General features: G+C 48.3%; 1 protein-coding gene across 1 annotated transcript in view; it reads left to right on the top strand.

The window, feature by feature from the left end:
* The first annotated feature begins 1,922 nt into the window (after positions 1-1,922).
* The window catches only part of Frmpd2 (FERM and PDZ domain containing 2), a 71,033-nt gene continuing 56,134 nt past the window's right edge, over positions 1,923-16,821 (top strand). The window contains exons 1-10 of the mRNA XM_021643471.2: positions 1,923-2,046; positions 3,482-3,639; positions 6,543-6,608; positions 8,808-8,999; positions 9,211-9,343; positions 10,688-10,772; positions 11,060-11,073; positions 11,595-11,716; positions 12,964-13,035; positions 14,374-14,548. Coding sequence (XP_021499146.2) covers positions 1,923-2,046; positions 3,482-3,639; positions 6,543-6,608; positions 8,808-8,999; positions 9,211-9,343; positions 10,688-10,772; positions 11,060-11,073; positions 11,595-11,716; positions 12,964-13,035; positions 14,374-14,548 — 1,141 coding nt within the window. The remainder of the gene's footprint in view (positions 2,047-3,481; positions 3,640-6,542; positions 6,609-8,807; positions 9,000-9,210; positions 9,344-10,687; positions 10,773-11,059; positions 11,074-11,594; positions 11,717-12,963; positions 13,036-14,373; positions 14,549-16,821) is intronic.

Below are 16,821 nucleotides of genomic sequence, written 5' to 3' on the forward strand. Positions count from 1 at the left end.
AGGCCAGGGCTCAGGGTCTCCATGGCTGCTGGAAAAGGCCCTCATCCCTCATCCTCGGCATTGCTGTGTTGAAGTGACCATCTCAACTAGCCTGCCTGCCTAGCAGATTTATTTTGCAGTTTTTTTTTTTTTAATTAATTCTAGTCATGGCTCTCCTTGAGATTTTGAGATTTTTTGTCTTAGAGTCAAAATCATTCACTTAATTACAGAGTTAGAAACTTAGGGCTAAATGGTAATGTTTAGCCCTTAGTTCTTAAACAGTTTTTAAAAGGCGAAAAGGCAAAAGAAAAAGTCAGAAAGTGAAAAGAATGGAGCAGAGAGGAAAAGAGAAAAAAGGAAGGAGAGGGCCTGGGCTGGGTCCTATTTCATCTCCAGAAAATTTTAATTAATGCACATAATTATACAAATATGGGTACAATGTGATTCTGATGAACACAGGCACCAGTAATGATCAACTAAGCATAACCAGAACACCCAGCCCTCAGATACTCACCTGGCTCTGTTTTCTGTTTGTGATATAGGACCCTCAGAGTTGGCCCAAGACCAAGTTTTCAGCACAAAATAGGTTTATTTGCCCCAGAGGAACAAAGGGTGGGGGATAAAAGACAAAGGCAGGAGATAGAGGACTATGAGAAGGGGAAGGGAACAAGGGAGAGGGGGAAGAAGATTTGTCCCAAGGAGACAAAGAACCACTTCTGGATAGAGAGGAGACAGACTTGGCCCCTAGGAAAATAGCAGTTTATAAAGGCAAAAGGGGGAACCCCATGTTACAATGAGATGTTTATTTTAATTGGGCATCTTAATTAGGTGAGCCAAAGGGGACTTTTGATTGCTGGACTTCAATACTTTGATAGCTGGACCTTGGTAGTAAGCCTCAGGAGGAGGAAGTGGCCATATAACAGAATAGACCTTGGTGTCCAACTTTAGAAATGTAATCTAATGGTTTTTAGCAAGGCAGAGGGAACGGGAGAAAAGGGCAAGGCCCGCCAGAGCCATCCTCACCATGCTCCCCATGCCATGCTGAGACTGGCTGGAGTCCCTTCAGTGAATGGAGACAGCAGGTGCTTTCACAGACTCCTTGTGAGGGATCACAGCTCTCAGGTCAGGTGTCCTCAGCATAGCTCCCTCCAGGTGTCCAGGTGCAGCTGAAGAGCCAGGAGTCTTCCTCCACCCCCCAGAGTGCTGTGCAGCTGCTGAGTAGCTTTACTCAGCACCAGGAGGCTGGGGGTGCCTGTGGCCTCCCTACCCAGCCCCACAAGGTACACCTGCCTTCCAGGCGCTGGCTATAGAAAAAGCTCTGCAGCCATAAACAGATTAGGAAAAGCTGCAGCCTGGGCCTCCCAGCTGCCTCCCAGCAGGGCTTTGGAGATTAGTGGGGATGTCTTTGTTGAGGTGAGGGGAGGCAGGTTGAAATGTCAGCTTTGGTTTAGAGGATCCTTCTAGAAGGAAAGAGAGCGGCTCTCCTGGCAAGGGTGTACCATCCAGCTTCTCTGTGTGTCTTTCCTGCTCTGAAATTTAGGCTCTTGTTCGCAACTCTGCAGGTGAGTGTTGGCAGAAGGGCCATGCTGATGGCAGCAGGTCATGACTAAAGGCACACTCATGTGTCTCAGGCTAAAATGGTTGTCGGTCTGGCTTTCTAGACGGAGATGAAGAGTAAGCACTGAACACTCATGTATGGGGAGCTCCCCGTTACTTGCTACGTGTCACTTGTCCTTGGTTTCTTCAACCTTTCATCTGATAGCCAATTGATCCATTTATTTGCTTCCTCACTAAGAAGCCACTGACCTGTCTGTCCAGGGATAGTGAACACTTCTACTTCTGCCTCAGAGGTGCCAGCAATGGAAGTAATGTGTTCCCGTAGCTGGAGCGATGGAGCATTCCCGGGCATTGCAGCACCCTGTCACATGTGTGTCTCCACAGGCATGAGTGTGGCCTCTGTGACACTTGCCAGTGCCCTGCAGGTCAGGGGTGAAGCTCTGTCTGAGGAGGAAATCTGGTCCCTCTTGTCACTGGCTGCTGAACGGCTCCTGGAAGACCTACGTAATGGTAAGAGAGTATTTGGGGCAACTGAGTCACAGGAAATTGAAGGCAAAGCTTCCTAAATGAACTTCCTTAGCTTCTTGATCTGTGAGCAACCCTAAGCTTTTAGAACAGCGGAGCAAATGGTACCCACTGGGCAGCTGCAACAAGTGCTGGCCTGTCTTCAAGGCCTGCGCCCGCCATGCAATCAAGTTGAAAGGCCACGCTGACCAGAGGCAGCAACACAGGCCTCTCCCAAATGCCTGGGACATCCTTCTGTTAGAGTCTGTAGTAGTGTGTCCCATCGGAAGGCGGAACCTCCCCTGTGTTCTAAATGCAGGAGGGTAACATGAGCAAACACCAAACTGTACTATGGAGACAATGGAAGTATAAGGAAATGTAAGAAAATTCTACACAGATCTCTGGAGCCGTGAGGGACAAAGCCCTCCCTGGGTTGGGTTTTGTCCTGATGGAGGAGCTGTGCCTGTAGCTCATGAGGATGAAGGTGTCTGGCCAGAGGCAGACTTCAGTCATGGTTCAAATGGGGCAGAGGTAATTGTCAGAGGATGACTCATAGAGGGCCTGGACATTAGGGGCGCGCTAATTTGGAATCTGGCACGCTTAGGCTGGTGGTATGTGAACAGGAAGTCTGGAGCCTACAGGTGGGCAGGTCCATGAGAAAATGGTCATAGGGTGAGGCCAGGCCTTAAGGTCTCCAAGGGCTTTCATGTCCTGTGGCTGAGTCCAGGAAGAGGTGCCCCTGCCTGGTTGTTTCATATTCATACCACTGGCTCCTAGACATGGAAGGAGAGGCCCTGCTTCCTGAGAAGTCTCTGCTGAGCCTCTTCTGAGAAGAATGTTCATAGTTCTGACAGAGGTGCTTAGAGGACTAGGGATGGAAAGACGACTTGAGCTGTGAGGTGTTCAGTTGGCAGGTGAAGTATTGACTGGGGAGAACCCACACTTAGGTAATGACTGGGGAGCCCCAGACTTAGCAGCTGCAGAGCATGGATGGGGCGTGTGAAAGCACATAGGCTCCCCTGGGTGCTGGGTCCCAGCATCAGCCAGTAGAGAGAGGCTGTGCTCCTATGCCTTAGCTTCTCTTCATCGTGTCTCCTGCTCCAGGGGGAGGGGTGGCGAGGGGAAGAATCTGATGAGCTGCTGTAGAGCTGTGCCATGATGAGCTACCTCAGGCCCAGAACTCTGCAGCAGATTTCAGCTGGTCTTGATTGCTTTTGACCTTTTCCTTTAAAATTTTCAGTTCCTTGAAAGATTCAGATATAGGCACTAAATTCTTGTCCACAGTTACAGCTACCTTTTGTAACGCACATTTCTATGTTCTGGTTGGAATTTATTTATATGACTAAGGTCCGTATAGGCCCTGGTCAGAATCAGTTCTAGAAACAAGTGCTACCCGGGACCCTGGCCCTGTTCCTATACCTCATCTCTGCCTCATTTTCAGATTCCTCAGACTATGTGGTTTGCCCTTGGTCACTCCTGCTTTCTGCAGCTGGAAGTCTTTCTTTCCAAGACCACGTTTCCCACATAGAGGCTGCGCCATTCAAATCTCCTGAGCTGCTACAGGGACCAGATGAGGATGAGCAGCCCGATGCCTCACAGGTAGGATGTGTGTCCCGCCTCCAGTACCCTGGCAAAAACATTCTGGGGGAGACACCCCAAACTGCTCACTCAGCTCCAATTTGGAGGGAGAAAGCATGTTGTTTCCAGACTTTCTTGCTGGCAACTTATTAGCTCCTGGACAAGGCAGTTCAACATCACTGAGCCCAAGTTTGTCAGTCAGTGAAGTGAGACAAATCCAACATTGTGAATCCAGCTTTATCAGCACTAAAAATGGTGTTGGGGGACTGAGGACATGGCAAATGCAGGGGGCATGGCAAAGGACTAGTTGTCTACAAAAACAAGCTCTAGCCAGGGGTGGGCAAGAGGGAGGGACCGAGAGAGCAAATCCTCTTTTTTTTCTTTCCCCTCATGGATGAATTCAAAATGTGCAGTCTCTGCACACTGATTAGAAATCTCTTCCGAGGTCTAGGGAGCCATGCCTGCTGGCCATCCTTGGCCTCTGTGGCAGCATGGTGACTTTGTGTGGCACATCTGTCCTTGCTTTCTTGCCCTTTCTCCTCACTCTCTTTGCCTGGGGCTTATAGATTCTAAATGAAGTGTTGGCATCCTATCCTTGCCTCAGACTTTGTGTTTTTAGAGCACCTTAGCTGAGATAGATACCAAGAGTTTCTGGGGACTTTCCTGGGTCCTCCAGCACGTGCCGAGAAGGCCCCCTGTGGCGGTTTGGCTTCCATAGAGTGCCTTGAGGGAGGTCTGGCTGCCTTATCGTTCAGAGTTAGAGAAACCTAGCTCCCCTTCCTGCTTCCTCCATGCAGAAGTGTCAGGCCTTGGGGGAATTCTAAGGCCAGAAGAGGCTGAGTCCAGAACTGGTAGGAGTGTTGCTAAGAGGCTAACTAGGAAAAAACAAAAACAAAAACAAAACAAAACAAAACAAAACAAAACAAAAAAAAAAAAAACCCAGACAGTGTATCTGAGTCTGAGAGAGCCAGTGTAGGGGTGAGACTGAGTTCTAAACATCTTGAAAGTGTATTGGCTGCTTACCTCTCTATTTTTGCTGACCTCTGAAGTACCTGCAGGAGGGGCTGAAGACAGGACCCTCTGCTCCCTTAGGAAGAATCAGGCAGTGTCACCTAGCCTCTTGATGTTCTACATCCAAAGAGTTTTGGTGACCATGGCTCGCTTCCATTCACCACATCAATTCTCTCTTCATCCAACTTGACATAAGGTTGTGAGAAAGATCTGAGAAGTCAGGAGAATAGAGGTTTCAGCAGCAGCTGTGCTTAGGACACTTCCCAAACCCTGGTTTCGTTCTGAGACTGACATCTTACTCTAACCAACACCTCAGCATTATACCCACGTCTAGATTAGACACAGGTAGCAGATGTGGGCGTGTCTCTAGCTGGGAAGCCCTTGAGCCGCCTTACCTCCCTCACCCTCCCATCAGGCAGATGGCATTCTTGTTCACAGAGTGGCTGTCAAGCCCCTTCTCCTTAGCATTCTGGCATGTCATCCTGGAGGCTGACATAGGATTTGGGATGGAGCCTACTAGGTTCAGCTTTGCCCCCAGGACACAGCTTAGGAACTTTCCCATGCTGGGTATGGAGTTGGGGCTGGGCTTTAGGGGTGCAATATCAGATACAGACAATTGTTTAGCAGCCCAGGTGACACTTGGTTCACTCCTCATTCCTGTGATGTGGGGCCTCAACCCACTTGTATGAGACACTGCACCCCTGTCTGCTCCAGTAACCACAGCTTTAACACACAATTTGCTGCTTCAAGGCTTCTCTTCCAGCGTTCCAAAAGTCTTTTCCTGAGAAGGGTCTTCAAGACAATGGGCTTTGCCTCCTACAATGAAAGCTCCAGCATCCACTATAGGACAGCCATTCATCTGGAAGCTACAGCTATGAAGCTCAGGGCATTAGCTCCAGAGCTGGGTTCAATCTCACGTTTGGGTCTTATTAAAGCAAACCCTTTGCTTTTCTTTGCTTTAGCTTCCTCTTATCTAAAACAGGGTGAGTTAAACACCTGCCTCAGAGGGTTGTTGTGAAGACCAAATACATTTGAATAAGCAAAGGCTTATAACGGGGCTTGCCTGATGATGGCCACTCCTGTGTACTTTTGTATTCCATCCTTATGAGGGTTTGGGCAGAACACTCCCTAAAAACAAGGCCAGAGAAGTCGGACCCTACTCTTCCTGTTACACTGTGTTCCTTTCTGACAAGATAGAGGCTGTTGTAGTAAGACCGACCCATGTCAGGTAGTGGGCAACTGGCTTTGGTTACAAAAGTGTAACCAAAGTGTAACATGCAACAGCCAGCTCCACAGGTAGTCTTCAGCCACTCAGGGAGGGAATTTAGGTAGGAGTCACAGCTCAGTGACACCAGCAAGGACCCGGGTTGTATAGTTCCATCCTTATGCTTATTTCCACACGCTTATAAGATGGCTGTTGTGGTTCCACAGGTCATGCGGTGTTCCAGGTAGAATCAACAGGGCAAGGGTGGGATCAGGCATGTCTTTCTTTCTTTCTTTCTTTCTTTCTTTCTTTCTTTCTTTCTTTCTTTCTTTCTTTCTTTCTTTCTTTCTTTCCTCCCTCCCTCCCTCCCTCCCTCCCTCCCTCCCTCCCTCCCTCCCTCCCTCCCTCCCTCCTTCCTTCCTTCCTTCCTTCCTTTCTTTCTTTTCCTATAAAGCCAGAGTTTCATTTTGTTTTGTTTTTGTTTTCTTCCAGAAGCACGCTAACAGATGTTCTCTCTTATTTTTCACCCAACTGGGAGTCACAGTTACTGCTGGAAAATGCATTTCTAGTCTGCAGCGTGGGAGGCAGCAAAGGTCAAGGGGTGCAGATGGTGCTGGGCTAGGCAGATTCCCAGCCCTTGCCTGTGAAGCTGTTCGGTGCTTTGGAGTCACATGCCTGACTTCTAACCATGTGTTCTTCTCTTGGGCAGATGCACATCTATTCCTTAGGGATGACTCTCTACTGGTCAGCAGGATTTCGTGTTCCACCAAACCAGGTCTGTAAACAAGAGTGCCTCACATCTCACCAGCTCATCCTTCTGGATTAGCTGAGAAGCTCTCCCCTGGCTGGGCCACATGCATTGAGTATGGCTGTCACTGCCCTTCTGTCCAAAGCCTTACCCAGGAAATGCCAGCCAATTGTACAACCTGTTCCCATAAACAACCTCAGCATCTTCTCTAACACTTCAAGCAGACCAAGTTGGGACTGGGAGTCAATGTACAATTTACATGTCCACTCTGCCTAGAGGAAGTAGCAAGCTAGAGGATTTCATAAATAACGATGACAGTCAGTTATGTATGCTTTTAGAATCAGCCCTTTCTGAATGAACTGCTGCCCTGAGGAAAGGGTTCTGTGCTCGGTAATTGAGGTAAAGTACACCCTGCAATGTCTCCTCTGGAAGAGGTTTCAGACTAGCTTGTTATTGACTATGGCGAACCTCAAGACATAGAAGCTTTATGGGGTAAAGCATGTTGCACAATTCAGTCTATGAGCGCATGTACTGTGTGTATGCATCCATTCATGTCTGTGCATGTATGTGTATGTGTGCTCATATCTACATGAATGTGTGAATGCACAATTTTATTTGACATCATAAGAATCTTTTAAAAGCATCATTGACCCTGGCCACAGGGTCCTCCCTCCCTTTTCACCAGCCTACTCCTTTCTTTCTTCCTCCCTCACTTGCCTCCTCCCACCTCTTAAGCAGAAAACTATTTACAACTCACCCTGCCCAAGGCAGCCCCCCTACTTGCTACCTGCTGCCCTCATGATTATATTTCAGCATCTCATCAGTGAACACAGATTCCAGAATTTCGTTCTTGCTCCTGTCTGCTGGTTCTCTGACATCCCCAGGGCTTGTGTTTCGGATGTATGATTTGCAATCCCATGCTTGGCTTAATCCTCTGTCAGCTCCATTTTGGACCCAGTACTTTGGGGCCCCACACTGCCATTCTAGCATGGGCCCTAGTGTAGCCCTTTCAGACACACGCACACACGCACACACACACACACACACCAGCTCACTTTTACCAGCTCATTCACACCAGCTCGCCTACACCCCTCTGCTTTTGCACATATGCCACCTGAAAGTCTTTCTACCTTGTCCCTAAACCCCTGCTGTTATCTGAGGTCTACCTGGGTCAGGCTTTTGCCTGAATACTTGTGGGGTCCTGTGTTTCCTGAGGTCAAGTCTTTGTCATCTTCAGCTGTTCCTTCTCTTTATAACATTTGTGTGGAACTGTGATAACAGTTGTGTGAAACTGTGATCTTTAAGGTAATGAGGATGAAGAGTAACTGTGCTGGACACAGTGGCCTCCAGTGAGCTGTGTAAATGCTTGACACAGTGGCCTGCTTGCTAGGAAGCCAGGCACCATACAAGGCTTCCCGAGAGCGTGAAGAGTACTTGTACAAGACTATTTTTTTTCATGCTGACAGGCACTTTCTTTTTAAGTTTTTTATATTAATTACAATTTATTCACTTTGTATCCCAGCTGTAGCCCCCTCCCTCTTAACCCCCCCCATTGTCACCCTCCCTCTCTAATCTCTTCCTATGCCCCTTTCCAAGTCCAATGATAGGGGAGGTCCTCCTCCCCTTCCATCTGACCCTAGCCTGTCAGGTCTCATCAGGACTGGCTACACTGTCCTCCTCTGTGGCACAAGACTTCTTTTTCTTTGGCTTGAAGTATGTATGCAGCATAGAGTTCTAGCAATGGTGACCGAGCCCTTTCCTCCTGCTGCTGACTCTGCATGAAAGGCCACTTGAACTTGAAGATCTGATTCTCTTGTACTCATGTTCCAGGTGAAGTTGTCATGAGATAACTGCCTCCCCCAACAACTGTAGGAAACACCAGGCTACAAGGTCAATGGTGTGTGTGTGTGTGAGAGAGAGAGCATGTGGGTGCATGTGTGTCTCACCACTGGTGTGGTCAAGCATCTGGCTCAGGTCAAGGTCCACTACCTTCAGCACAGGCTTTCCAGCTTGGAGCAGAAGAGCTACAATTAGAGAGCAGTCCTGTGCACAGTGCCTGTGGAAACCATTGCTTGGCTTTAATGGTAGATCAGATGTCTGCTCCAGAAGAAGCAAACTGTCCTGATTGGGATAAATGTGCTTTCTGGAGCAGCATGTGGGCCTTGGCTCCCCGCACGCAGCAGCCATTTCTCCTGGCCACACTTCTCACCACTGTATGCTCTGCAGCCCCTGCAGCTTCGGGAACCCTTACACTCCCTCCTGCTGGCAATGTGTGAAGACCAACCTCGGAGACGGAGGCCACTGCAGGCGGTTCTGGAAGCCTGCCGGATTCATCAGGAAGAAGTGGCCGTGTTCCCAGCCCCTGCCAGTCTTCATGTCAGTCGGCTGGTAGGATTGGTGCTGGGCACCATCTCTGAGGTCAGTCAGAGCACCCATCATTCCCACTGGGTAGCCACTAGCTATTTGTAGTGATTGGAATTTAATTCAGCGAAATATTGGGGCTCAGTGATAGAGCATGTGTCTAGCAGGTGTCTGTAAGGAGTTAGTTAGCCTGAAAGATGGCTTGCATGTGTTGGTGTAAATGCACCCTTCTTACATGCTGCTGATTTGCCATTCCCTCGATCCTCAGGTGGAGAGGAGGGTTGTGGAGGACAGCGTGCAGGAGCAGCAGAGCAGAAGCTGCTTTCTCAGGAGCAGGCTGCAGCGGGCTGGCAGTGAGAGCCCCGGAGCTCAGGCCTCTGATACTATGCAGCCTCGGAGAGGTGAGTGAAGGCCCTGAGCGTTCCTGTTTGGACAGAGGGTACTTAAGGTGACCCTTCCATTGTCTCCCACCCTGAGTGTCTGGACACCCCTGCTACATACTCAGAGAGCTCCTGTGTAAGTGCCACTCTCTCCGGAAGCACTACAGGCTTGGGCCTAGGGTCACAGGGTCTAGTAAGGTTTTAACAGCTGACTAGAATTAACTATATTAAATATTAGCTCTTTAAAATTGAAGTCTAATTGTTCAAATTGATGAGAGCAAGTTAGAAAAGCAATGAAAAGGTTTTATTTTATTTTATGTATGTGTGTTTTGTCTGCATGTATGTCTGTGCACCATGTGAGGGTCTGATGCCTGTGGAGGCCAGAAGGGGGCATAAGATCCTCTGTAGCTGGAGGTACAGATGCTTATGTGTGATGGAAATTGATCCTGGGGCCTCCAGAAGAACAGCCAGTGCTCTTAATCACTGAACCATCTTTCTAGCCCTTCTACGTAGAATAACATGCAAATAACTCACAAAAGACTTTTGTTGTTGTTGTTATTTTACGTATGCTTTTACAATAAGCTTCAAATATGCTTTTACCTGCTTTTCAACTATCTGAACCTGAGTCATGTTTTCGTTATTTTTCTTGTTGCTGTGAGGTAACAACAGCGCATGAAGGAGGCAGGGTTTGGTTGTCCTCACAGTTTGAGGACATAGTCCATGACGTAGGAAGCCATGCAGCAGGAGCTTGTGGCAGTGGGGCACATTGCATCTTCAGTGAGGAAGCAGAGAAAGATGGATGCTCTTGCTTTTTTTTTTTTTTCATTCTGTCTGGGAACCCAGGCCATAGAATGGCAAGACTCATCATTACAGTGGATCTCAGTTAAACCAATCTAAGAAGTTTCTCAAGATGTGTCCAGAGCTTTGAGTCCAGATCTTGTCAAGCTGATCAGTTTTAACCATCACACCCTCTTTATTTGCTTATTTATTTTGAAACAGGATTTTATAATCTAGCCACAAACTCTTGGTCCCCCTATCTCAACCTCTGAGAAGTGAGATTACAAGTGTCCGCCACCAAACCTAATTTTACTTATTTTTATTGAAAGTTACTGTCATTGTTCCTAAATCCAGGAACCCCTTTCCTTTTTGTCATTAGGATTACACCCACCTCTAACACCCCCCTTGCCTCCCTACTCTGTGACTGCCATTTCTACTTGCAGTCTGAGAATACAGACTCAGAGACATTCACTTTCACCAAGGGCACACAGCTGACCAGTTGTGGCGGTATCCACACTCTGGGCTGCTTATCCTGTACAGCCAAGCTGTTTGTTTGCACCTCCCCTACCCACCATGCTGTTTGGTTAGTTTCAGACAGAAGCACAGAGACGCAGAGCTCCTTGGAGCAGTGCTGGAGTACCACAGCGCACAGTCGCAGCAGCTTCATTCCCAGGTCAGTCTCCTGCTACCGAGCACTGCTTCTTTGCTGATTAGTGATGTTCTTCAGTAATGACACGAGTAAGAAGCCAAGGTACATGGGCCCTGATGGCCACAGTACTGTCAGGAACCCCACATCTTCTGGGAATACCAGTGAGGCTCAGAGATGGAACAGCACGAGCCTTGGTGCTTTAGTGGTGATTTCCCAGGCACATCTGCCTGCTACATAGCAAACAACCATGAAGCACAGTGGCTACAAGCCACAGTGACTCAGAGCTCATGACTGTGCCTTGGTGATTTCAGCAGGGTTCAGCCAGGTCTCCTGGCCTCTCTGAGGCCAGCTGCAGACTGGAAAGGCTAGCTTCACTCCTGGGGAGTGGGTTTGTTGCCCCAGCATCTCCATGAGAGCATGATATACTGTGCGCACTGTGATGGCTTCAGCCTCTCTAGCTGACAAGAGTGCGCCAGCTCCATTGCCTCACAGGACTCCTGTTGCATATGCAGTTGGTCTTCTGAGGACCAAGGGGTCAATCAGTAGGTGTTTATTGTCAAAACAGTTGGGATGTCTAAAGTTTCAAAAACAATTCAGAGCTATGATCTCTTTAGGGATGGTTGGGATCTTGGGTTCATGGTGAGCACAGAGGCAGAATCCTGGGGTACAGGAGGAGAAGATGTGGTTGTATCCCCACTCTGTGGCTGTGTAGCCTTCACTTCCGAGGATCTCAGCTTCACTGACGGAAGAGGCTGTGTAACCTCTCAAGATGTGGCAGCTGAGTCTCTCGCAGGATGATGCATCAAGTGCTTCATCCTGCCTCACTCCTGTCCAGTGCTTTCACAGGGGCAGGTCCCTATGACTGTGAGGAGGGTCCTCGGTGTGGCTCTGTGCCTATGCTCTTGGCAGAAGCAGAAAGCTCGCGGCCAGCAACATCTCCAAGGGATTTCCTGCAAAGAAAGGGAAAGGTGAGTAAAGAGGTCTGGAACTGGAGGGCACTGTCAAGAATGTGCTTTGGCTGGGACCTGAAACACAGAAGGCAAATACAGGCAGGGGCTTCAGGACTCAGAGACCCTGAGCTGGGGTTCACCGATCTGTACTGGCAGAAACCTGAACCTGGCCACTCGAAGCTAGGTATCATTCAGTCCTCCCCAGCTCCGACTGGTCTTGCCGTAGATGCTGCTTAGGGAGTGAGGCTGGTTTCAGGCGCAATTCTCCTGAAGTTTGAGGCCACGTGTGTGGAGAGCAACAGCACAGTGTGGCATATAAGAGAGCTGTCAAGGTAGAATGCACTTGTCGGAGGGCCCCTTGGGCTTACAAAAGGCAGGGACATGCCCGGGATTGCAAGATGGCTAGTAAAAGGTGAATCTTTTTTCTTGTTGGCTGGTGGCGGTGTGTGTGATAGAATTGGGAAAACATGGGGGAACTGAGGCTAGAGAGCAGCTACACCAACTTGCCCAGCCTTGAAGGTCAAGCTAATGGGATGTATAGATACGGGTGGCCCCTGAAGTCTATTTATACTCCCGTGGAAGAACTCTGCTGATGGGTCAGTTAGCTTACTGAGATCACTTTGCACGCCACCTTGACTTTCTGAGGCAGGGTCTCTCCCTGAACCTGGAACTCTCCACATTCAGTTAGACTGCTGGACAGTGAGCCCGAGGGAGCCTCCCGCTCCCATCTACCCGGTGCTGGTGTTAGAGATGCATGACATTATGCCTGGCTTTTACACGAATTCTGGGGGACTGATCTCAGGTCCTCATGTAGTACTTGACACTTTACCCACTGAAAACCTCCTCAGCTCTTGGTTTTCTTTAAGGTCTTTTTTCTTGAGATAGGTAGGATCTTATTGTGGAGCTCAGGAAACTTCTGATGCTCCTCCCTCTACATCCTGAGTACTGATATTAGAGATGTGTGCCTCTACGCCTGGCTTGTTTTTGGTATGCGTGACGATTACATACAGCTGTTTGAATGCTAACCTCTAATGATGCATCCAGTGAGAGTCAGCATGCTGTCAATCTTTTACACCTCACTGTCAGGCCTCTGTTGAGGTAGAAAGTGTGGAGGGGTCTCTTGCCTCTATCATATCTGGAACCTGTTTCTTGGGGGGGCACCCTGGGAGGCAGAGGGCTGTAGAAGGCAGAGGAGCATGAGCTCCAAGCCTGGAGCCTCCCCCACTTCTTTTTTCACCTTTGGTTATCCTGGATGTTTTTCTCAGTGCCCCAGACCAGAGTTCATCCTGTTGGCTGGAGAGGCCCCGGTGACTCTACATTTGCCTGGATCCATTGTGGTAACTACTGGTTAGACTGGGTGGGATGGGAAGGAATCCTCAAGCCAAACAAACTCAATGCTGACTGTCCTTTAAATAGTGTCTTCCAAGGACATCTGGAATCTCCTTGAGCTAGTCCCTTCTCCCGTGAGTCCCCATGTCCCTCTTCCTTTCTTCCTCTCATCCCTGCTCATGCTGTCTTTTTAAAGTTGTATAAAGAATAGTGTTCTTCTTTCTAGCCACTCCATCTTCTTCTATCTCTTCCATCCCTCCAGATGCTTGCCAAGGCATGGCCACCCTACTCCTGCCTCTCATTTTCCTCTAAGAGAGGAGCTCCTGTGGCCTTCTGTCCTTCTCTCACCTACTCTCAATCCAGCCTTCATCTGCTCATTCAGCACCGATGCTGTGGAGTATCTCCACAGGCTGGTACTCTGCCAGGCCCTACTGCATGCTGTGGCAAAAAAAGTCCTTTCCCTGTGAAGCCTACAGTCTGGCAAGAGGAGGAAAAGAGAGACAAATTCATAATAGAAAAGAATGCCAGGTCATGATTTGTGCTTTAAAAAAATTTTTGAGAACACATATAAGGGTAGAAGAGGTTAGAAGACGATGGAAGGGGGTGAGGGAAAATGCTCTTTTACACAGGAAGTGACAAGAGAGGAAGGAGAGAGGCATGAGGGGTTTCAGGAGAAGGGTCTGACAGACTGAGAACACCATGTGGATATGCTACCCAGCTTAACCGAGTACCCATCCTCAAGGCTCATGCCCAGCCCGGGGCCATGAGGGTCTCAGGTAATGTTGAGCATTTGGAATGATGATCTTCCCATTTCTTATACTCCTAGAGCCAAGATGCCTATCTGGCAACCCTGTATGGCAATTCTGCCTTTTGGCTCATGGGTCTTTTGGAGGCAGGGCTGTGGGAAGGTTGGGATGGTGTCTTTCTTTTCCCAGGTTCCTATGGCACCTTCTTGCCTGTCTTCTCCGTAGCTCAGGGCAACGCAGATGAACATGAGGAAACCCTCTCTGTCTTAGTCAGGCGTGTAGGACGCATGGATGGGTCTGAAGAAAAGCTGGGGAAAGGGATGGAGCAGTCTCACCTCCCCACAGTACTAACCTCAGAGACTCTTCATAGCGCTCAGACTTGGGTCTGGGTTGTGCCCTTTACTCACTGCAACCCTGGAAGAGTCCCCCATTGTCTCTGAGCCTCAACTTCTCATCTGTTAGCAGGGAGCAAGACTATACTCATCTGAGAGGTAGTTAGGCAATTAAGTGAGTTAATTCATGGAATATGCTTAGCCTGGTGACTTGCCCCAGTTAAAGACTCATCTTAATTGTGAGCATTGCTACTGCTACTGTTTTCAGACCAAAAAAGGGAAATCCTACTTGGCTCTCCGAGACCTCTGTGTGGTCCTACTGAGCGGACAATGTCTGGAGGTGAAGTGTGATGTGGAGTCCACAGCAGGAGCTGTCTTCAGTGCTGTCATGTCCTTCACCAACCTTGAGGAGACCACCTACTTTGGCTTGGCTTATGTGAAAGGTAGATGTTTCCTGGGGACACTATTGACCTGGAACTCCTGGGAACCCAGGTACACGAGCACCTGAACTCTGTTTCTCCTGAAATGCTACTTGATCCTGGGACACCTTACTTTACAACACCTCAACACAAGTTGGCATAGAGGGTGCTGTGTGAAAAGCACAAGTAAGCACAGACTGTGATAAAATAATTTGGGTAGGATGTGGGTTAGTGGCTGGCCAGGTCGGATCAGTTATAGTCCTCTGAAGTTAGACAAACAAATATTGAAAACATTTCTAAATTATCTGGGGTGATGCTGGCATTTTGTACCTTGGCTCCAAATAACCCAACTTAATCTTTCCTGAGAGAATGGTTTTCATATTTCTTCCCAAGTCTTTCTCTTCATGAAGGCCCTTTTTGCCTGTGAGTTCTCAGGGTAGCACAGTGGGGCTGGTGGCAGTGGCCTTGTTTCCCAAGAGTTCTCTTCAGCAACTCTACCACAAGGGCCCCATTTTCAAACAGAAGGAGCAGCCATTCTGTGCTGTTATGTAGGTCGTGACTGATGAAGTTTAACTTATAAAACAAACAAACAAACAAACGAAAGCATTCTTAGGAAGTATTGTATTCTTTTTAAGTGCCTTCTATGTAATAGGAACTACTCAAATCACTTTGTTTAAAAAAAACATTTTAGTTAAAATATAATTACATACCTCCCCTCCCCCTCCTCCCTCCAGCCCAATCCATGCCACACCTCTCAAATTCACAGCCTCTTATTTAATAATAATAATAATAATAATAATAATAATAATAATAATATTGTTAGGCACCCAGACACCCAGACATACATACACCCTGTTGAGTCTCTTTAGTGATGCCTGTATGCATATGTTTTCAGGAATGACACTTGACATTAGATAACTCATTAGAGAGCTCATCTCTGGGGAAACCTAACTCTCTTTTTCAACAGTCATTAGTGTCCTGTAGCTTTTCAGCTAGGGTTAGAGCCCTGTGCGCCTGCTCCCAGCCACACTGGCTTGCCAATTGGCATCATTACTATTCAGATCTTGCTTAGGCAGCGATATTGTTGAGATTTCATGGGTATGGCTTTCCTGTCATTTGTAGAAGACACAACCTTGCAGCAGACTTCCTGGTCTTCTGACTTTGACAGTCTTTCCACTCCCTCTTTCACTGTGTTCCTGGAGCTTTGGGTGTAGGGGTGTAGGGGTGTAGGGGTGCAGGGGTAGGGGTGTGTTGTAGTCATACCAGCTAGGGTTGGGTGCCCCATGGCCAGTTGTTCTTCCTGTTTTGACAAGCAGTGGCTTTCTATAATTGTTCCTGTCTTCTGTAAAAGAAGCCTTGTTGATGAAGGGTAAGAGCTACACTTTCTGACTGGGCAGCCCACAGAAAACATGGCATTTTATTGATGTGAAGTGTATAACCTCAGTAGAAACCAGGGCTTGGGAAATGATTTAGTTGGTAATGTGCCTGCCTTGCAAGCAGGACTTGCGTTTGATTACCAGGACTCATGTGCAGAACAATCTAAGTGTGATGGTATGCCACCATAATCCCAGTGCTGGGAAGGCAGAGGCAGGCGGATCCCTGGGGCTTGCTAGCCTGCCAATCAAACCTCCCAGGGGAGTTCCAAGACACCTCGAGTCCCTGTCTCACTAAAAGTGCTGGATGATGTTCGAGTAATGGCATTCAAGACTGTCCTCTGGCCTTCACAGGCATATACATACATGTGCTTCCACATGTACACAAATATGCACATATATGCGCAAAACACTAGATGAACAAATAAGAAAAATGTAGGTGAATATAACCTCTTCCCTCCAGTCAAGGAGGAGCTTGTAAACCCTTCTTATGGGGATGATATCTGGGTTTCTGGAGCTGCTTAGGGAGGGGCCTCCTGAAGAAATCTGGAAAGAGACCATCTTGGGAGAATTTGCCAGCCAGACTGTACTTGGAGCTCATTTCCTCTGGGAGAAAATCCAACATACGGGACAGTGAGTGTGGGGTAGAGAGTCAAACTCAGCAGCAAGGGTGGAGTGTTGGGATTCTAGGGTGACGGCCATTAGAAGTGTCTGGACAGCTACCTACCTCTCCACACATACCACCCCAGGCAGCAAGGCTGTGGCTAATTTCAAAGCCCTGCTTTCTAACTGTGGGGGGAGTCTTACCCTGGAACAAATCACTGTCCTACACACTGAGGTAGGAGGGTAGAGCATAGGAGCAGACAGCTTGGCATATATGGAGCTTCAGGCAGGGGTTGACCTGCAGGAATTGAGAGCAGCTTT

The sequence above is a fragment of the Meriones unguiculatus genome, chromosome 9 (assembly GCF_030254825.1).
Source record: "Meriones unguiculatus strain TT.TT164.6M chromosome 9, Bangor_MerUng_6.1, whole genome shotgun sequence".
Classification (NCBI taxonomy): domain Eukaryota; kingdom Metazoa; phylum Chordata; class Mammalia; order Rodentia; family Muridae; genus Meriones; species Meriones unguiculatus.